Source organism: Echeneis naucrates, chromosome 6 (genome assembly GCF_900963305.1).
Source record: "Echeneis naucrates chromosome 6, fEcheNa1.1, whole genome shotgun sequence".
Classification (NCBI taxonomy): domain Eukaryota; kingdom Metazoa; phylum Chordata; class Actinopteri; order Carangiformes; family Echeneidae; genus Echeneis; species Echeneis naucrates.
Genome location: NC_042516.1, coordinates 9,120,944 through 9,144,014, shown reverse-complemented (window position 1 = coordinate 9,144,014; position 23,071 = coordinate 9,120,944). Strand labels below are relative to the sequence as shown.

General features: G+C 40.6%; 1 protein-coding gene across 1 annotated transcript in view; it reads left to right on the top strand.

Annotated features, from left to right (window-relative positions):
- triob (trio Rho guanine nucleotide exchange factor b) overlaps positions 1-23,071 on the top strand; it is a 98,846-nt gene that overhangs the window by 36,645 nt on the left and 39,130 nt on the right. The window contains exons 4-16 of the mRNA XM_029505401.1: positions 3,150-3,264; positions 5,271-5,463; positions 6,600-6,704; positions 6,907-7,160; positions 7,224-7,377; positions 8,571-8,693; positions 14,313-14,504; positions 15,683-15,814; positions 15,955-16,185; positions 17,481-17,603; positions 18,346-18,537; positions 20,042-20,211; positions 20,592-20,766. Coding sequence (XP_029361261.1) covers positions 3,150-3,264; positions 5,271-5,463; positions 6,600-6,704; positions 6,907-7,160; positions 7,224-7,377; positions 8,571-8,693; positions 14,313-14,504; positions 15,683-15,814; positions 15,955-16,185; positions 17,481-17,603; positions 18,346-18,537; positions 20,042-20,211; positions 20,592-20,766 — 2,159 coding nt within the window. The remainder of the gene's footprint in view (positions 1-3,149; positions 3,265-5,270; positions 5,464-6,599; positions 6,705-6,906; positions 7,161-7,223; positions 7,378-8,570; positions 8,694-14,312; positions 14,505-15,682; positions 15,815-15,954; positions 16,186-17,480; positions 17,604-18,345; positions 18,538-20,041; positions 20,212-20,591; positions 20,767-23,071) is intronic.

The following is a 23,071-nucleotide window of genomic DNA, read 5'->3' as shown; positions in this document are numbered from 1 at the left end:
CCACTGAGCTTGCTTATAGTACACAGGGTTGCTCAGTGATCGGCACTTGTTGGAGAGGTGTCTTCCCCTGTGTGAGCTTCATCTTCCTTCAATATTCAGCTATAACTATGTGAAGCTAAAGCCAGCTAACTGTTGTTTATAGGAAGTAACAGACGCTAAAAACAATTAGCTGAAGCTAAAGACAGCTAACTGGGGATGTTGCTTTCGAGTATTTTAGTAATCGGGTATTATACTGAAAATTCCATCGATTAATCGGATAAAACACAATTTTGTTTCGTTAAAGTGTAATTATAAATATACATGAGCATAACCGTTAAAAGATTAAACCATATACCAGCTGACTCTGACCGCCCGGTGTGTTAGCTCCTGTTCCCCTTTACGCTGATTTACTGCTGAGTCGTGCATAGTTGCTAAGTTACCATATGTACTTAAGGAAGAAACGCAAATAGATGAGAGGAAAGCGAAATGGAACAATCAAATGTGTAGGTTACTGCTATGCTATTTATTATATAAAAAATAAATTGAGCATTTTTTCGGCTTTTCATTGTCAGTCTTTGTGTAAATGGATGCCAGCTAGCCTAGCTGTTAAGTAAACCTCAGTGCCGTATCACTTACGCTAGTTAGCCGCTTCCGGGTCACGTGGGGTGCTGGAGCCAATCCCAGCACGGTGACGTCATGTGACGTAATGTGAAATATTGAAATGGCGCAAATGTATGGAGCAACTCGAGCAGCGCTGTGGCGCAGTGGCAACGCTGCTGCCCCGCACCAAGGAGGGCGGGGTTCGATTCCCGGCTAGGGACAGGCGATGCGAATGTATGAATGATGTGAATGTATGCTGTAATGTAACCCCGGGGTTGAGTAATGTATATGATGTATCAATGATGTAATGTAATGTATGTAGTGATGTAGATGTAATGTAAACATAATGTAAGTGTTAAATGTGTGATTTGATATGTAATGTATGTAAACGTAATGTAATGTATGTATGTAAAGGTCCATTCCCGGTGTGGGCACCTGAACGTGTCTACGGAGTTAGTTGGTAGCGAGTAATGGACTGGGCTAATGCAAATACGGCGCCCCCCCCAGGACCTAGGCCGAACCACACCAGACGGGTGACGGCACCCCTCCAGGAACGGACCGAGACCAGACCGGAGACAGGACGCGTCCACAGACTAGACCAGTAAAAGAGAACGATGATTTTTTTTTTTTTTTTTATGGAGGAAGAACTCACACTACTTTACTACTATTTTATTTGATTGATTATGTAATATTTGAGTTGCATAAGCTTCTTACTTGTTTTAATTGTAACCCCCCCAACAAATGATTTTGGCCACTGAGCCTTCGTTAAGCCCCGCCCCCCTTGGTTACTGTTGCTATACTAGCCTGTTCTCTGTTGTCTGTAGTCCGGTAGGAAAATGTCCAGTCAGCATCAGTCCAGAGAGAAGAACAAGAAAATAAAGGGTTAAGAAATTTTCTATACAAATGGTGACGGTGAATTTGGGACGAGAAACAGGACCGTTAGTTTGTAACGTAAGCGAACTGGCCAGCTCTAATGCTAATGTCCATTAACCTAGTTTGTATTGAAGCCCGACACAAAACGTTATCTTTGACAGAAACTGAGTTTGGTAGCTCCACCAGAAAGGAAGACACAGAGAGGAGAGACCTCCAGCTGCAGTCAGGTCACAGAGACAGTGACATGGGGAGCAGAGGAATTTAATTATTTCCGTACAAAGATATTGACCGCAAATTTTGAAGAAGTACTGCACCGCTTCAGACACAACAACACACACCGGTCTTCAAGGCTGATGTGAAGCCGACGGTACCTCTCGTCTGTAGTGTCTGTATCCACTTCTGTCGTCTTATAAGGCTCATTTTTTTCTGTTCGGCGGCTTCCAAAAACTTAGAAGGTTCTTTGCTCTGTTAATAGTCCACCCTGCCACTGTTGCTTGTGTTTGTTGGCACACGGAGTCTGACGAGACACCTGTAGTCCGGGCGAAATCCCATGCTCTGCAAAAATTAAACGATTCATCGGATCAGTTTAAATCTTAAGTACTCGAATTATTCGAGGAATCGTTTCAGCCCTACAGCTAACTGTTGGTTACGGGAGGCGAATGGCGCTGAAGACAGCTAACTGTTGGTTACGGGAGGCGAATGGCGCTGAAGACAGCTAACTGTTGGTTACGGGAGGTAAATGGCGCTGAAGACAGCTAACTGTTGGTTACGGGAGGTGAATGGCGCTGAAGACAGCTAACTGTTGGTTACGGGAGGTAAATGGCGCTGAAGACAGCTAACTGTTGGTTACGGGAGGTAAATGGCGCTGAAGACAGCTAACTGTTGGTTACAGGAGGTAAATGGCGCTGAAGACAGCTAACTTGGTTATACGAGGTGAATTAAGCTAAAGAGGGCTAGCTGCAGGTTACAGGAAAGTGGTAGCTAATGTGAGCTAACTGAAGTTAATGTAATTTAAATTAAGCTAAAGGCATGGAAGTGAAAGTAATGGCAGCCACTTCAAGCCAATACCGACTAACTGAAGCTAACTGCAACTAAATGAAGTTAATGGCAGCCAATTTATGATAGTTTCAGATAAGGAGTTAGCTAACTGATCGAAATATGGAGATATCAATTATGTAGTGGCATAACTTCAGAAATGTCGCTCTTCTAACTGGATTTGATGGGCGAGAGGAGACATTTCGACTTTATTCACGATGTTGTACTTCAAAATCAATCTCGACATTTTGAGATTTGCATATCGAAAAAAAAAATTCTCTGCCCCTAATACTATACCATTATACACCAATACCGTAAATCTAAATTAATTCCCTGTAGAGGAAGGTAATGAAAGCTAATGTTAGTGAATTTAAATGAAGCTAACTCCAGTTCATGCTACCACCCGACACTAAAGCGTGAAGCCAAAGCAGCAAAGTACGAAATGTATAAGGAGGAATTTTCTAATGTATTCCGACTCTTAGTATCAGACCATGGACTTGAAGGTGGTGTATTTATACATTTAGAAAGATAATTTATTGTGTAAAATGTTTGGACATTATGCATGGATCACCTATAATACCAGAGTGTCTGTCGAACATTGGCTAGGTTGCAAGTAGCTGATATTTAAAGGCTCTTTTTGTCATTTTCTTTGTGCCCAAAAGGTGGCAGAGACAGACGTGGTGGTCCCATTCTCACCTTTCCAGCACGGAGCAACCACGACAGAATACGACCTGAAGACCTGCGCAGGCTCATAGCCTACCTGGCTACTATTCCCAGGTAGATGTACACACAAATACACAGCGAGGTGATTTGAGTGGAGGATTCAGCTGTGCACAGTTATATGCACATGCATCTAAGTGCAAACCCTGTTCTGGATCCTGGGTTAATTTGAAACAGATTGCTGATTTTGCATCTCATGCAGACAGACACACGCACACTGATGCACACATGTATCTCATCCCCTTCTTTGTTTTAGACTTTGCGTCCTTGATTGGATTTTAAATTGCTGAGGCATAACCTGAGGCTACAAGGAGTTGAGATGGTTTTATTTTGGATACTCTGTGATGATTCACCTCCCTTCCTCTTTCTTTTCCTCCCTTTATTTACTCAAAATGCACTCCTTTACTGTTTGCAGGTTACTGTTTATCCCTGTTTAGTATCTCCTCTCCTCTTTCTGCTATTGATCATGTCCAGAGTTCGCCAGATCTAATCAAACAATAATTTATGTAAACACTTTTCTTTTTTCCCTCTTTCTTTCTTTTGTCTTAAAAATCTGTTGCCTTTTCTTTCCTGTTTCAAAGTTATTGTTCAGACACATGGTTCAAGAAACTGCTCCACGAAGTATGCACTGTGTGGTGCTACAGGATATTCTTGTTGTGCTCTGTTGTTGTGTGGAGGAGGGTGATTTTCAAGTCTATAAGCACCTTTCCTTTGCATTTAATGCTAAGCTCTAAGCTATTCTGTTTTGTGTCAGTTCTGATTAGCACTGAGGAAAGTTTGCAATTTTGTGTCCTACTTCTTCTGCTCCCCCGGTGCTGCACTTTCTTGTGCTTTGCAGAACTGCAGAGCTGTCTTGAGGCAAGAGGGGGTCCACATCCCTGTAAATATTTGGTCCAGGTTTGTTTAGGGCTCCTTGTGGTGGGTTTTGGGACATCCAGAGTCTGCTTACATTGACTGTTAAGTTCCCAACTTTTGTTTTATTTCCTCTTATATCCTGTAGATGGACTTGCTCCAATTACAAATTAGAGAGGCTAAAATACAAACCTCTCTGCTTTTCCGTTCATTACTCTTTGTTTCATTAGTTGGTGCTCAGCTTGGAAACTTACCCAATTTAAATTCGAATAAAACCTAACTAATGAAATGTTTTGTTTTCATATGCTAATACAATTTAGTAAAATATGCTATTATGAGTATGTTTAATAAAAGACAAGGTAAAAGTGAAGTACCTAACTGAATCCAGACATACTCCACTTGTTAGGAACTGTGTGAAGAAGTTAGACCAGAGTGATTAGGAGGTCTGACAGAGGTGACCAACCATCCAGTTTGTGTCTGACAAGGCATCAAATATCAACTCCCAAGGACGTCAGCCTCATGTCATGAGCTTGATTACTGTCCATCCTGTGAAATACTTTTCAGTCTTTCAATTTTTTTGTTACATCTGTCTCTCTCCCCCAATTTCTCTCTCTCTCTCTTTCTCTTGCCCCCTCCCCCTTACATCCTCTCAAACTTTTTCTTAATTCATTTGGCGACTGCTCCGTTTTCAGAGAGTGAGGTCAGAGTGAGTTAGAGCAGGAGGGCCTGCGTCTGTTTCTGTGTCCTAGCAAGACACATAGAGATTAAAGTCTTTAACACTGAGAAACAACCTTTTATGGACTTATACAGCAGCAGGACTCCTGGTAAACAGCAGTGGAAATATCAACGCTGAATGTCTGAATTAATTTTTTTTTTCTCTCCCCTGATGCACTGGAGATTTGCAAAGGATTTCTGATTTAAATCTTTATTTTCATTTTGGCATCTTCCCACTTAGAAAATACATTTTCTTGTTTTGCTGTTTGATAGTGTCCCCATTTCTTTTGCATGGATAATGACGATGATGATGTAACTCAATAGTTTAAAATTGGTTTTCAAACTCATTCAGTTTCAATCACATCTTCACTTTACACTCTTAGCTTTTCCAATGCTTTTATACTGACATTGTAAAATTATTTAAAAGTACTGTATGCTGTCCTGTGCAAATTTACTCTTCATCCTGCAGTATGACCTTATTATTTATATTTCTGCAGTGAGGAGGTGGCCAGACATGGGTTCACTGTTATTGTGGACATGCGCGGTTCTAAGTGGGACAGCATCAAGCCTCTGCTGAAGATCCTTCAAGAGTCCTTTCCTTCTTGTATTCACGTCGCTCTCATCATCAAGCCAGACAACTTCTGGCAAAAGCAGAGGACCAACTTTGGCAGCTCCAAGTTTGAATTTGAGGTGAGTGCAGCTTTGTGTACTTTCACTACCTAAAATACAAAAAAAACTAACCCTTTTAATATAACTCGTGTGGACTTTGTTGTTGATCCTGTACACGAACAAGTCTCCTTTGAGAATGTATTCTTAAATTATTAAATTTTTTCCACAAGAGATGGATGATTAATAGTGATGATTAAATTATGTTTCAGTATACTTTAAAATGAATAATTAGTTGTAGCAATTAGAGTAGTTTATTTTTCATAGCCACTGATCTTAATTTATCAGATCTAATTTAACTGCTGCTCTATGACAGTGGCACTATTCTGTCCCGTGTGGGCATGTGGTGCTGGTATATTTAGTCCTGACCCAGTTACTATGGAAACGGGATATATGGGGCATGGTGAAACATTTCACCCAAACTGCACTGTCTTGGGTGTGGACCAGCCTAAGGTTATTGTTGTTTTCTTTCAATCATGCAAATATGCGTTGTATGTAGTTGGTGGATTATTGTTACCACAAAGTTGCTAGTTTGAGACTATTTAAGCCTGTATTTGTTAGTGCATCTCTACAGGAGAGCACCCAGCCTGAAATCTGACCATCCAGCTAGTATTTTTTGTTTCCTGTGCGCAGAGCCGTCTCTGTTTTTATTTCCTGATAGCTTCTATCTGTGTATTTTCACCTTATTAATAATAACATGAACACAGTTTATATTGTCTGGAAATTTTATTTTGGTAAAGCCACCAATATAAACAGTTGATATGTAGCTTCTCTGACTCAGCAAATGCTTTTCACAGTCTAGGTTTAATATTTGTGTTAAATATTTGGACGTGTTAAAGTCATGCTCATTGTGCAGCTTATTTGATGTGGAGTTCTTTGAAGCATTTATACATCATCAGGGTCCCTGTGGTAGATTCAGAACGGCGTCTTTCCAGTTTAGAAAAGCAGCTGGGAGCACTGGTACAGTGGGTCACAGATGTGCTGTTCTGGACAGGGCCAACTGCAGAAACAGGCACTAGTGCAGAATTGTGTAGCTGTTCAATTCAGACATATGGGGATGAAAATTATGATAATTTAGATGTTGCTGGTCTCTGTTTATTCTCTGCTCTCCATTCTCTCTACCTCTTCTGCATCCCTATTTCTCTGTCTACCTACACCAGACGGTGATGGTCTCCTTAGAGGGCTTAACCAAGATTGTGGACCCATCCCAACTGACAGCTGATTTTGAGGGCAGCTTAGAGTACAACCATGATGACTGGATCGAGGTTTGAATATTTTTCCTTTTGTTCTTTCAAAATTTCCTCACGCTGTTTAGAAAGCATAGAAGACATCAGTTTCAAGGATTGTTAGTCCAATTAAGAAAAAAGAAGAGGGCATTATTATAGTCTTTTTGTTTGATTGCCCTTAATTAAACCCAATATTGTTTCCACTTTGGACAATGTAGGTTACTTTTAAGTTTCATTTTAGGTGCGGCTCTCATTTGAGACTTTTGCCAGTGATGCAACGCGAGCTCTGGCACGGCTTGAAGAGCTCCAGGAAACCTTGTCCCAGCGTGATCTCCCACGAGACCTGGAGGGGGCTCGTCGGCTAATGGAGGAACATGCAGCGCTGAAGAAAAGGGCAACTAAGGCATCGGTAGAGGAGCTGGACACACAGGGGCGAAGGCTGCTCCAAAGGCTACAGTCACAAATTGCAGGAGGTGGAAGTAGTGGTGAAACCGGATATGGCAACCGGTCTGGTGGAGCTACCGGAGATTCCAACGACCATCATCATGGGCTCCACACACACGCCGATGCACACAATCTTGGGGCTAAAGTCACAGGTTTGTTGGATAAGCTGCATGGGACACGCCAAAACCTGCAGCAACTGTGGCACATGAGGAAACTGAAGCTGGACCAGTGTTTCCAGCTGCGACTGTTTGAACAGGATGCTGAGAAGGTGAGGGTGCTTCTATTCTACTCAATTATTCTTCCTATAATATGAAGTGAATTAGTTCCTGGCTGCCTCTTCACCTTTTTGCTCATGGATGCTCCTATGTTAATAAGTGCTCATCATTCACATATTGATATATGAGTATTTCAGGAGATAATGTGATTTGAGTGTACATAGGTGCTAGTCTTAGCTAGGAATATGAAAGCATTACATTACATGAGGTGGAAGGAAAAGCACAGCATCCCTTGCTCCACTAGTTCCTACTAGTACCACCTGCTTCCCTTCACCTGTCCATTCTCCTGCATCTTCTCTGTCCTTGCTGTTCCCCCCCCATATTCACCGAGGTGTAGCACTGCCCTCTCACAATGCCTCATTAGGTCATTTCACCCAATGATCTTCAATAAACTAGCTACCAGGGAGGGCTGGTGACAGTTGCATGCATCAACTGAAATAATACAATATGTAGCTGCAAGGCTAAAGGTGTATCAATCTCATAACAAGTAGACACAGCTGGTGTTAATCTATGAGGACAAATGCATACAAAAAAAGAAAACATTATATTAATCCAGACATTAAAGTCCTTGGATCAAATTTAATCCACTTGCAGACCAGATGAGGTAAAATGACTGGACATTGTTAAGAGTATGTTCTGTACAATATCTTAATATACATTTCTATTCACGAGTACTTAAAACAACCCATGGATGTATACTTTAAGAAGTGTTTTTTAAGTTAGAAGTTTGAGCCTTGAGAATATTTTTTTGTGTGTGCTTAAGTCTTATTTTATTGCTTGGTCAAATATTATTTGAGCTGTGTATGTGAGTTTAAATTAAGTTGTGAATACACATGCATGCCATTGGTGTTCAAGGACAGTGTGATGTTGCATGTCAGGGGGTGTAGTTAGATGAATTTTGCAAAGCTGGAGGCAAATATAGAGGCCTACAATTGAGCATCGAGCTTTAATTAAAAGCACATTTTCCCTACAACAAATACTTAGAGAAATGGATTATAGCAAGAACACAGTGCCACAAAATTGAGGGATAAAATGGATTGATCCAATACACAAGCAGACTTGCACATACACAAAGCATGTGCTTTTGTTGCTGTTTATTCCAGAGGAACTTGGCAAATGCTTGTTTGTAGAAGTCATTGCCATGATGAGTTAGGAACGTCATCCTCTCCCCTTCATCCATGTGTAGATGTTCGACTGGATCATGCACAACAAGGGCCTTTTCCTCACCAGTTATACAGAGATTGGAGGGAACCACCAGCACGCAGTCGAGCTGCAGACCCAGCACAACCACTTTGCTATGAACTGCATGGTAAGATGTTGTCTCTGTTTCATTGTTGCACACATGCGCAGAAACATGTACACACACAGGCAATGCAATCACAAACTATCATCATTACTGTCATTCATGGAAATACACTCAAGCCTCCCACCACTTTACAGCCACAACACACAGACACACACACATGCATCTCTTATTTTTTGTAGCCTTTGTCTCAAACCATCCTCTCCCTTGGGCTGTAACTTGCTACAGACTGATATTTTCTCTGCTGCTGCAGTCTCCATTATATTATTCAGCTGTTTTCCACTCTGCCCCCTCTTTGCTGCACTCTGTCATGTCTTGTCACAGTGCTGTTACCATAATTGACCCATATTGCCTCTTTGCCCCCTCCCATGGCTGTTTGCTGCCCTCTGCTGCTCTGCTCCACACCCCTCCTTGTCCTCCTATATCTTGCTGTAGTGTGTAGAGCTCTGCTGCTGACTAATAAGTGTAACTGAGGGTATTATACTGTATTGACCCTGTAGTCATACTGTGCTCTGTTGTGGCAGGTTTTATCAAAACCTTAGACTGCTTCATGGTGCTGACTCTAAAGATACTGATCCTTCCCTCCTCTACTTGCTACAGACTCTTCTTTGCCCTTTCTTTGTCGCATTGCCATATTAGTGCATTTTTTACTTTGTGAAGTGTACAGCAACAGCTTACCATCAGGACTCTGTAGAACCTCTTTGCCTCTTCATGGTCTATAATGATGTATAGGGCCTGATACAATGTGATACTATACGAAGCAAAACACGCTGAGTGGCTTACTTCTCTCTGGAACATAAAAAACTACCCAACACTAACAAAAGTAAACAAAATTAAATTGTACATTTTTTTTGTTCATACTATTTATTTTTAGCATTAGATAATGGGTAGCCAAGGGAAAGCAGCATACATGGCCTACATCTTCCCACTCCCAGTGTCATTGCTGTTTGAAACCATTCGCAGTGAACAGTGTCAACATTAGGGCCCATGGGCAGCTCCACTGACTGCCCAAAGCCAGTTGTGTCAACAAGTCCAGGCTGAGATGAACCAATAACCCCTGAGACAACAGTAGTAGAAAAGACAGATGGAACTCAATATAAACACACACATGTTCACAAACAGCACACATGCAAACACACAGTTGGGTACACTGAGAGTGACCACCGCCCACTCCACCCATTCTTCCACAGGAAGCAACATTTCCCCTTCCTCTCGCCTGCTTAGCTGAATGGAAACACAAAGTGTCAGGGTTGTGTGTGTGTGTGTGTTTTTATGTGGTGCTGTTCATATCCAATCATGCAGAGATGGTGCCTTTGTCAGTGGTGTCTGTGTGTGTTTTGAATAAATGTGACATTTTCTGGTGAGTAAAGAAGTTGAAACAACACAATAACATGATTGCCATCTTCCAGTGAAAAATGTATCGTGTCACTGGTTTCACAAAATGTAGGACTCCATCCTGCTGCTTCTTCAGTTAGTGATGACTGCAAGGCATATGTGCTTCATCAGCTTTAAGTCAAGGTTTAAACCAAATGATGAAGAGTATGTAGCAGATGAAGTTAAATGTATGTGTAGTTTGGGCTACAAGTATTCTCACTGGACACTGCACTTTGTCAAGAAACTATGTTGCAGTTGTGCCAGTGAATGGCTCATGTCCTTGCATTTAAAGCACGAATATGGTTGACACTGAGCTATGTTGAAAATTATAACAGAAATGTGATTGATTGTTCAGTCACCAGGACTTTTTTTATTTCATCTCATCAAAAGTTGCTGCATCTGCTTTTAAATCAAAATGTTTTATACTCACATCGAATTAGAATTGATTGCAACAAATTTAAATGAGAAATAATTTTTAATACAAAACATTAAATGTGGCCAGCTCTCTCCCACTTCCAATCTTTACAAAATCACAATATCAAGTTTTAAGTTGTCCAAATAATTTTTAATAAATTTGGTATAGCAGGAGAAGCCTGTTTGTAAAAACAGGACTTTTTCTTTCCCGTGTGTGTGTGTGTGTGTGTTGTTTTTTTTTTTTTTTTTTTTTTTTTTTTTGGGGGGGGGGGTTTCTTTCTTTCTCCCCCCCACCCTGGAATCATAGATGGGCATGAAAATATGTTCTTCGATATTAGAGATAAATGGAAGCTATCTACCAAAGAGAGGACAAACATCCATCCATGATTATTTCTGCTGCTTCTGTTATCCATTCAGTCCAGAGGAATGGGATGTTGGAGACTCAAATTCCAAGACCTCATTACAGAGGTGGAATAAATTCTGTTTCATTTGCTGCTGTGGGAGCAAGAACTATTGCTGATTAAGATTAAACCAATTTATACCATTAACTTTCTATATATACACCTTTGTGGGCAGATGGACACCCACACACAATTGATTCATTGATCATCTACCACTTATCCGTTTCTGGGTTGCAGGGGTGCTGGAGCCAATCCCAACTCACATTGGGCGAAGGCGTGGTACACCCTGGACAGTTTGCCGGTCCATTGTAGGTCCAACACATTGAGAGAGACAAAGATGAACAAACGCTTAAACTCATGGGAAATTTAGAGTCGCCAATCAACCAAGACATGAATGCCTAGGTTGATTGTTTTGATCGTCCATGGACTGTGGGAGGAAACAAGAGTACCTGGAGGAAACCCACACAAGCAAGGGGAGAACATGCAAACTCCACACAGAAAGGCCCCAGACCTGGGAATCAAACCCAGACGCTTCTTGCTGTGAGACAACAGCAATAACCACTATGCTGCCGTTCTGCCCACCCTCAAGCACTTGATAGTAGTTAGTAGTGTAGTGCATGTGCTTTGGTTACGTTCTGTAATAGCTGCAGTCACTGGCATTGGTTGTTTCATGTTTTACATTGCAAAAAACAGGAAACTTTTAGGATCTGTGTGCATACTGTGTAATAGTAGTACCAAATAGTAATACATTCCAAAAATGCTAAACACTGCAAATAAAAAATATTTGTATAATACACATTATGCACACTGCACAATAATAATTGTTGCTATTTATGCTATTATCTTATTGTTTGGGGTTTGACCTCATGGCCATTGTTCCCCTTTTTCTGTTGCCTATTAACACAGCAAGACTGATTTCTGGTCAACCGAGTCCTTTGTCGTTGTCTCTCATGTCCTCATCAGGTTTAATCAAGAATAGCCCCCTCCCATCCATCCTGACCAACCCCCACTCCCTCCATCCTCCATCAGGTTTGGATTAAGGCATTACCACCAGTGTGTACAAGTAGTCCAGGCTCCAGTTTCTTCATAACTGTGCAGATGGCCCGAAGGCCTTCAGGCTTATTATATGTGACTCTGTTCTAGCTTTGCTCAAGAGTGCCCTCTTCATCTGTTTATAGATAGGAGTATGTTCTTGTGGAGGTCTTCCTGTGCATGGGTTCTTTCAAAAAATCACAATATTTTCCTTCGGTATAATACCACAGAAAGCTTATTGTAATTAAGAGGTATTTCTTGTGGTGATGTTTAATTTGTAGTCTCGTAATTTTTTTTTAAATAGGATTAGGTAAGTTCTACTGTGCTACTGCTGGTCTGTGTATAACGATTTACCTACTTCGGTGTATTTGTGAGAGAAGCTGGACTCATGATTTCTCATGTGAGCCATACTTCTAAGGACCACTGTTTCTATTATCATCCAGCCAACATCAGCCTTAATCTCATACTTCTGTTCTTGCATTAAGATTTTGCTGGATTTTAGAGGGAGAAGTATGTCTCCCCTTAGTTCACAAGCAAAAAAAACTTCCATCTGCAGAGGTTGTTTCTAAACCCCAATTTCAGAAAAAGGCATTGTCAGAATTAATCTCACAGTCTTACAGCTCAACCAAAACAAAGTGTCACTTCAGTGCCTGTAGCTTTGATCAAAACTCAAGATTTGTATTGGTGGAGTCATCGCTGCTCCCAAGACTCTGCATCTGTTTGAGGTTCAGTAGCTGGTGCTCAGTTCATCTTTCCTTCCCGTTGTGATTGTAACAAACAAACTAAGAGCCATAATAGGCTCCAGGAGCAGTAATTCATTCAGTCATCCTCTACCGCTTATCTGTTTTGCGGGTTGCGGGGGTACACCCTGGACTGATTGACAGTCCATTGCAGGGCCAACACACAGAGACACAGATGAGCAACTACTCACACTCAGACCTACAGACAATTTAGAGTCACCAGTTGATCCTAAACATGCCTGTTTTTGGATGGTGGGAGGAAACTGGAGTACCTGGAGGAAACCCAAGCAGGCACAGGAAGAACATGCTAACTCTGCATAGAAAAGTCCCAGGCCTAGGAACTGAACCTGCGACCTCTTGTTGTGGGGCAACAGTGCTAATCACTATGCCTCAGTGCAGAATCGGTAATTGAGTAGAATAATAACACAGCACATAATTAGCATTTCCTGATCCGTGCCTATCTTCACAAAACACCTTGGATCCCATATATTCAATAAACACTGAAATGTAAAGAAGCAAACTGGTTTTCTTTCATTATTCACATGGGGCTCATGCATCTCAAGTGAATGACTTTTTTTGTGTTTTTATGTGCACAGTAGGAGTGGGAATCTTTAACTATCTCACAGTTCGGTTCAGATTTTGGGGGCTACAATTTGATTTAAATCACTTTGATTCATAATGATTTCTACTTCATGCTATAGGTGTGCAAAGGATCCTTGTGATCTACTCCAGTCTTCTTTGCAAGACAGAATGACAAATGGAGACAATGAAGTATCTTTTTCACATGTATTAAGTTTAAAACATTTATTCATGCTGAGATGGAATTGTTGCAACTGTTGCATAAAAGCAAAATAGTGCAGTTAAACATGGGTTCCTCATTTTGCAAACCTTGCACACTGTGAAGCTCATGTCAATCTCACACCCCCCTACCCATGAATAAATGAGTGAATGAATAAATGTGACTTGAGCGTAGTGGACATGGTTCAATTCCCAGTGTGGACACCTGAACATGTCTAGGTCAGTTGATTTTAAATGTATGTGGTGGCCTGAGCAGCATGGTGGCATAGTTGTTAGAGATGTTGTCCCACAATAAGAAGGGCGTGGTTCAATTCCCGGTGTGGGCACCTGAACATGTCTAGGTAAATCTTTGCCTTCAACGAGGACGGGGCCAGTTGAATCTCTCTATCCTCTATTATTGTCCGCCTTGTTTTGGTGCTTACCGTGCATGCGTATGTTCCAGAATTATCTCTGCGGTGATGTCCCGCATACAAAATGGAGGCAGACAGTCTCCAGATTTGTTTTATTTATTTATTTATTTATTTATTTTTTTTTTTGGTACACCCCTAGTGTACAGGTTTGTGGGAGTGTGGACAGGCAGGAATGCAGAGTGCATGTATTGACTTTTGTTTTTAATCTGTATGTGAATATAATTGTGGCAAACATGTTTCAGCAATCTACACTACTGTACAAAACAGTTTTACGACGTAGTTGTAGCTAATGTGTAGCTAACAAAATAAAACCTTCATAACATTTACCAGGCAAAAGACATGTTCAAGATTATGAACAAACAAAAAACATTTTCAGTATTTCATTTAATTAGAGCTAATTTCTTTTGGTTTGTATTAAAATCTTTTACTTGTATTGCTGTCTCTTCTTAAACACAGAATGTGTATGTGAACATTAATCGGATCATGTCAGTGGGGAACCGGCTCCTGGAGTCCGGTCACTATGCCTCACAGCAGATCCAGCAGATCTCAGGCCAGCTGGAGCAGGAGTGGAAGGCCTTCGCTGCAGCATTGGATGAACGCAGCACTCTCCTGGAGATGTCTGCCAGCTTCCACCAGAAAGCAGACCAGGTACATACAACAAGAGACACAAAAAAAAAAAGAAGTATAGCACTAATAGAGTCACCAAACTTGTATGTTTCTGTCCCATGTCTTAATCTAGATGTGTATTCTTTAAGTAGGAAAAAACATTAATCCTGCATACTGTACATGCTGGGTAAATACACAGTATAACATACAGTACAATAATACACTCATCGTATAAATAAACCATTTCTTCAAAGTACCTCTATATACAGTATTTCTGAGGTTCTGCGATAGTACATTGAATGAAAATCAGAATTGGGATGGTGCTTAAGATCAGCTGTATCATAGATTTTTGGAGATTGAAGATTGTGTTACTTCAGCTGTATATTTTATACACTTACACAAACAATAGATTTAAAGAAAGAAGAGAGGTAAGAATTAGATTTTTTCTCCAGTTCAGTTTACAAGCACTGAAATTGCTTTATCCCTGATAGACCTTTTAAATGATCAATACCACTTTTTATTGTTTTGCTTATGGTTGCAGTAACAACACATTAGTCAGTTGTTGACATCTATTGCTTCGTCAGTGGCTGCTGTTCTGAGCAGTCTTTTATGTAGACGTCCTTGTATACAATGGAGATCTGCCTTTGCCATCAATACCTAGCTGGACAGAGCAGTTTTACAGACATGATGAATGTTTTCATGTTATATTGGTGGCAAAATGGACTTTTGCTTGAACAGAAAGCATGATTTTCATTTAGAGCCAGACACTTTCTCTGTCTCTGGAAAACTGATTAATAAATCTAATTGTCATGTATATATTTTTATCATTTTGAGATCTGTTTTATAACCTCTGATTATTTTTATATTAAATAAGTACTGCTAAGATATAAATGTCTATCATGACTATACTAGAATAAGAATGGGTTGTAAATAACAAACAGCATTATTCTGTAAATTTATTGTCAGTGTATACAGCTTTCCCTGAGAAAGCTGAAGTTTAATAGCAGACAGCTAAAGGCTGAGAACAAGTAAACTGCCCTGCTTTATATGCATTAGTATTGAAAACAGCAGTAGCAAATATAGAATACAACATTTGAGTATATTGTTATAAGTATTACATATATAACACATATACATACATATACATATAATGAAGTGTATTCTATAGATGTAGCTCTGATGTATGTATGTAATAATCATGGTGTATTCTGTATTTCCAGTACATGAGTAAAGTGGAGCCGTGGTGTAAGGCATGTGGTGAAGGAGAGCTGCCCTCTGAACTCCAGGATCTAGAGGATACAATCCACCATCACCAAGGATTATATGAGCACATTACCACTGCATACTCTGAGGCCAGTACACACACTGTATGCACACACAAGTGAGCATGCAAAACTCACAGACATATGCAAATGTCAATGCCAAATTTGCAAAATGGGACTGATACTCTACTAGAAATTATTCAAGTCAAAAGGCATGTTAAACTTTACAGGTAAGCCAAGATGGCAAGTCTCTTCTGGACAAACTGCAGCGACCTTTGACCCCAGGCAGCGCTGATTCATTGATGGCATCAGCTAATTATTCCAAAGCTGTACATCATGTCCTGGACATCATCCATGAGGTGCTGCATCACCAGAGGCAGCTGGAAAACATCTGGCAGCATCGCAAAGTCCGTCTGCACCAGCGCCTACAGCTGTGTGTGTTTCAGCAAGATGTGCAGCAAGTAAGGCACACAGATGGACACACAGAGCAAAATCAAGCTCCAGACTTGCATATTTTTGAGGTTCAGCATTTTTTGTTTGCACGCACCAAATGACATGCAAAGTTTACACATTGCAATGCAGGAGCAGCTGAATAAAGTGCTCTGCCATCGTCCCGTTATGCCTCAATTTACCTATCTACATATTAATACAACCGCTTAAGTAACACAAGCCACTGCTATTGGTCATATCTATCTAATAAAGGTTCAAAAATATTACTTTTACAATAGAACTCTGTTTAATTTCCCTTTGATGGCCTTGAATCTGAAAAACGCAATTGGCGTCTAGTTTTTCTGTAAATATTTTTTCCTAGCAATGGTAAACATGCATATTCCAAAGTTCCATATATTTTATACAAACAGCAAAAAATCTGTGTTGTTTTCCAGAGGGAGGGATACTCATGCTTACAGGATAAGCGTCCATACTGGGTAGTGATATAAGGATGCAATGTAATCAACTCGGCTTATTCAAAGCCTCATTCTTTTCCTCCTGAGTCTTCAGAGTGTCACTCCATCCTTCTGTGTGATTGTCTGGATGTTAGAGCCCTTATATCTAAATGAATCAGTTGGTGTGTAGTCTTGTCTCTGTGCTTCTCCCCTTTGGGCATGAACTCCCCCTACCCCTCCCTCCTCTCGCTCTGTTTTTCTTTCTTGCTGTATCTCTGCACTTCTGTCTTTACCCTTTTTTTTTATCTGCTCTTTCGTCACCCCTTTTCTCTTGATAGTGGTTTCCATGGTGATGCAATTTACTGTCACATTAAGTGTCGAGGGCATTGTGCATGTGTTCATGTGTTTGTCCCATTATTATATTCTCTCAGAGACCTTGAAAATATCATGAAAATCGGCTTCATAGGAACAGATGGAATATAGCCATCTGTTTAATAGATAATAAGGTAATTATGTACAAAGATCTATAGTTAATCTCATCCACAGAGGAAATGTTTATACTTTACACTACTCTGGATTTGCTTTCTAGTAAGAACCAAATAGTCCTCACTTTGTAATTTATAAAGATGGGGTGCAGATGATGAAAAAGAGGAAAAAAGTAGGGATGAGTACAGACTATGAATGAGCAAGTTGGAGGGATAAGGGAGAGTGATTACATGTAAAGACAACTCCAAATAAATGTAATGTTATGTGAATTTAGCCAATTTAGTCTATTGCACCCCCTACTGCTTGTAAATGCATACTGCATTCTTATAATATGGTTATCCTGTGGTGCTGTATATGTATTTAAATATGTGTTTGTGTGTTTCAAGGTGCTGGACTGGATAGAAAACCATGGTGAGGCCTTCCTCAGTAAACACACTGGTGTTGGGAAATCTTTACATAGAGCCAGGGCTCTGCAGAAGAGACATGAAGACTTTGAGGAGGTTGCACAGGTGAGTTATAGAAGTCATGTCTTTCAAAGTGAAAGCACTGTTCTTCAACCTGTGCCACTTTTTTCCTGAACATAAACTTTCACTAATACAGGGGTCAGCAACCTTCAGCATTAACAGAGCCATGTGGGCACGATTCCCACCAATGAAAACCCACCTGGAACCACAAAAACTATTTGACTGCTATCAAGAAAATATTTTAATTACAGTTACATTATGCAAATAACAACTGTCGTTTGTTATGTTTATGAAATAAAAGGACTGCTTTCTATTTTCCTCAGAAACTTTTCTTTTATTGGCTGTATCCATGGTTAGCTTAGCAGTGATCAAGAGCTCAAAATAAGTCACCAACCTGTCAGCAACAGGTGCCACAAGCAAGGTGGGACACACATTTTGATCGACAAAATATTTTAAAAACAGTTTGTTTCAAAGTTACATGATCACCTAAATCTTCACAATCATAACTATTACATTGAAAAAAATTACTAAGAATAAAAATTAAATAGACATTGTTTATTCACATTATTTTCTCAAAGCAACAGGGTGCCATGGTGGAGTCACAGGTTGCTGACCTCTGCTCTAAGACAAGAGTGGGGTGCATCTCTTAGAGACAAATAATCAGTGAGGTGTGGCTGTCAAGTGTATGAAATATTCCACGCATCAATTGAACCAATGCACCTCATTGCTGTGAATGATGCATGGGATACTGTACTCATTTTAAATCTCTTTCCTGTCGATGTTTCAGAACACCTACACCAATGCTGACAAGTTGCTAGAGGCAGCAGAGCAGCTGGCTCAGACTGGAGAGTGTGACCCAGAGGAAATTTACCAGGCTGCCCATCAGCTAGAAGATCGAATTCAGGACTTTGTGCGACGAGTTGAACAGCGTAAAGTCCTACTGGACATGTCTGTTGCCTTCCACACTCATGTCAAAGAGGTGTGTAATCTCCTTTTTTCTTTTCCCTTAAACTGAATTGCTCCTAAATCTCATTTACATCAGGTTAAAGAATACCAGTGTATTGATTACAATGTAGGCAGGAACCAGATAGTAGTGTCAGATAGTAGATAGAACCAGTTAGAAGCTGTCATAGGTTCAACCATCAACAACACAGTCATTGATAATGACTAGTCACTACAGTCAATTTTGACTATAGTCATAATATCCATCCATCCATCTTCTACCTTTTTTCTGTTTCTGTGTCATGGGGGTGCTGGAGCCAGTCCCAGCTCACTCTGGGTGAGGGCGAGGTACACTCTGGACAGGACGCACTCATAATATAAGGGTCGTTTTTGTTCCAAGTGACTTGACATGACTATATAATTTAAGGTATTTCTTCATCACATGGAGGTGAAGTGCCATCATATTTGCAGAATTCATCCCAGCAGATTGTGACATGCCTCGTGTCATCTCAAAATTACAAACTTTTCACTGTTATTGCAGTTTATGTCAAATGTGTCTTGCATACAGATCATTTTATAAAAAAATACTTGGTTTTTAAGTCAGTGCCTTCACTGTGAGGGAGACTCACAGCCATGTTGTTATTAATGAAGCTAGTCTTTATATCCATATGGACCAGTCTCCTTCACCCCATCTGTCAACTCGCACTGGCGCAGATCATGTGTATGTGGTCAGCCTTTTTGTGTGCGTGTGCCTGCACATTTGTGTTTGTGTCCATCTCCAATGTCCTCCTTTGTGTGTATGTGTATAGAAATGAATGTTTCCAGCTCTTCTGTCCATGACCTCCTCTAGTTCAATAAAAAACTTTGGATGCTGTTCAGCATGTTGAAAGACATAAATGAATTCACTGTGGAGACAGAGAATGAACTACAGTGGATGAGAGAGGATTTGCCCACATGGATTTTCATAAAGCATCATCGCACTTAGTTCATTACCTTCCAGTCTAGTCTAGCCTACTCATATAATAAAAATCATGTTGAAAACCGCACACTCAGTCAGGTGGTTCCACTCAGCACTGCTTACATAATTGCCAGGTAATATGTAACTTCATGTATGTTACTAAATGGATAATTGCAACAATATCCAAAGCAGACATGTTTCTGAGCAGGCAGTGTGGGTGTTAGACAGACCATACGTGCCAGGGTCTACCTCCTGCAGCCTGGATGCAATGCCAGGGCTTTAGTGCACTGAGCCAATTCACCCAGATGGCTAATCTGTTACAAAGATGACCATTCACAAAATACCAGCTTTGAGCAGAAATGGTTGGATTTAATTTCTGTCTGCCGTCTTCTGGCCATCCATGTGGCATCATCAATTCTTACATCTGTGTTCAGCTCACAGTTCTGTGGGTCTGCCCCTCCCCACCCCCCTCACCTTCCCTCAGCACATGTCTGCTGTTAACAAAACCGCTGTTTGGCTGCTCCTTTCTCTCTTCTCCACACTGCACTTTAACTGGCTTTCCCGTTCTGTCGATCACTGTCAGCTGTGGACGTGGTTGGAGGAGCTGCAGAAGGAACTGCTGGATGATGTGTATGCAGAGTCAGTGGAAGCAGTGCAGGACCTGATCAAGCGTTTTGGCCAGCAGCAGCAGACCACCCTGCAGGCCACTGTCAATGTCATCAAGGAGGGAGAGGACCTTATACAACAGCTCAGGTTATCATTGTTATTGCATGCTTTCCCTAAGTCTCAATATTGTTTGTTGAATTATTTAATGTACACTAGGGTAAGCCACTAGGCATTAGCACTAACAAGAACTTAAACGCGTTAGGAGTTCTTTGAAGCCTCTGGCTTCAGAGATTTGACATTATTTTTGCATTCATTAGACAATCATGTGATAGTGAAGGAACAGGAAAAACCAACACTGAGGCAAAAGAGAGACTGGATTTTCTTTTATAGGCAAAGTAAACTGAGCACAGGCGTTATTTTTGAAAAAGTGTTCTTTAACTTCCACAGGGATGTCTTTACAAGAACTGGGAGCCACATGTCTGGCCACATATAAACTGTGCCTCCCCTGTATTTGACTGTGTCCACAGAGACTCGGCCATCTCAAGCAACAAGACTCCACACAACAGCTCCATGGCCCACATTGAGAGTGTGCTGCAACAGCTGGATGAGGCCCAGGGCCAAATGGAGGAGCTGTTCCAGGAAAGGAAGATCAAACTGGAGCTCTTCCTCCAGCTCCGCATCTTTGAAAGGGACGCCATTGACGTGAGTAGGCATTTTCATTGAGGCGCATGATGAATATTTATTTTTGCTTTATCCTGCAACATTCAGGAGACAGGTGAGGGTGGGAAAGATGAAAAAAGCATGTAAAGATATACATCTACAGGGCAATGGGTTAGACAAAAAGCCTCACTAATGAGCTCTAAAAATCAGAGGTGTATCAGAATCTTGAAACTTCTAGACAGGATAAGAGTGGTGGAAGAAAAGAAGAAACTGAGGTGAAAATCAGAACATTAAGGTGACAAAAAGAAAAAAAAAAAAACGGCATGATTAAGAGTGCTAAGAAAAGGGTTGAAAACATTTTCTGAAAATGATCAATGACTGACTGACTCCTGTTGCAAGGATTCCTGCTGCTTTCAAGCTTGGTTGGATCAATCCCCACTGATACTATCACATGTGCTACACTCAGCATTTGGTTCCACTTGATGTGTCTCATCCACAGACTCTTTCCAGTTTTGTGCCCACCCTCTCTTCCCTCTCATCCCTCTCCAGCCAGCAATTGCCTCCATTGTATCAAGTAATTCCTCGACATACCCTGTGAGATTGAATACTTCATTCAACTCGTGCTAATGTAATGCCTGTCCTCTAGAATATTTTTTTTATATTTCTTGTGATCTTTATCACAGCATCAGGTCATAATTGTTGAGCCAGATGAATAACATGTTGTCATTTTTGAAGCAAAAGCTGAGAGCAGATATGCAAAGCTTACATTCGTGAGGATAATCTCATTATAAGTAAGGCTTGTGGAAAGGAATTGCAGCATGTTGTTGTTGTTGTTGTCATCAGCTAGATTTGTTTACACCAACAACTTTGATGAAACAAACAAATTAAGCGAAGGTAACATGGACGAACCTATATGTACCGTATTTTCCGCACTATAAGGCAAACCGCATTATAAGGCGCACCTTCAATGAATGACATATTTTAAAACTTTTTCCATATATAAGGCGCACCGCATTATAAGGCGCGACAGTAGAGGCTGGGATTACGTTACGTTACGTTATGCGTTAATGTCCATATTCACAATATGACCACCCTTGTTCAACTGTAAACACACAAAAGAAACACGTAAAGCTTACTTTATCAGTTCATTCCTCATCTACCAATCCCTCGAATTCTTCTTCTTCAGTGTCTGAATTGAACAGCTGGGCGAATGCGGCATCCAACACGCCCGGCTCCGTCTCATCAAAGTCGTCATTAATCGAGTCAGTGTCGCTGCTGTTGTCTGGCAGTTCAGTGACAATTCCTGCCTTCCTGAAAGCTCGGACCACAGTTGAGACTGATATATCAGCCCAGGCATTTACGATCCACTGGCAGATATATATATGGATCAATATCAATATTGATCCATATATAAGGCGCACCGGATTATAAAGCGCACGGTCAGCTTTTGAAAAAATTGAAGGCTCTTAGGTGCGCCTTATAGTGCGGAAAATACGGTAACTGTAACCTATTTATTATATTGTTGTACATTACACATCTGCCCATGCATGAATTCTCCTTTTTATGTTTAGCAGGAGTTCTTTTGCTTCTGCAAAGCTTGCTGTTTCCGTGTTGTTAAGTTGGGTGGAACAGATAGGTCTTAAATTACTTCAGTGTCTCATGTTGGTTAACTAATAACTCATGTCAAAGAGTTCAGTATGCCCACATAAACACAAGATAAATATGACACATTGTTCGATCATGAAATTGGGTAGAGGAGGTGTTTAAATTTGTGCACTATGACACACTCTGTTACTGGGCGTGTGTCTGAGGTGAAGGCACAAGTTTAGGTGAGACATCTCACAGCGCCTTCTTCTCTGACAATAAGGTCTATATCACTGCATTCCATCGGGGAAAGAAAATTGTCTTAAGAGGAGATTTATCTCCTCCATAAGTTCGTTCTCACCGTGTTGGTAGCTGAGGGAAATGGTCTTCTTGCACACAAAAGGTGTTTTACTCAACTGTAAGAGGAGAGGAGAAGAGTTCCTGGTAAGTTTCCATTTTGATACCAGATTAGTAAAATTATCATATCGGTTTAAAGAGGGATTATATTATTCTGGTTTGATGAGATCACTGTGTGTACTAACCAAGGAAATCATATGTTTATAAAGAGGAGAATTTATGGCATGGGAGTTTGTGTTAATCCAAATTCCTTTTGTACAATGTCATATGGCATCATTCTTTTCAACGTGGAGAGAGAACAAGTTCTTTATTGCTAAAGAGTTTTATCATCATTGTTTTTATAGATCTATTTAATTAAGTAGCATCATGCTCTAGAAACAATTTTTTTATTTAAACAATACAACCA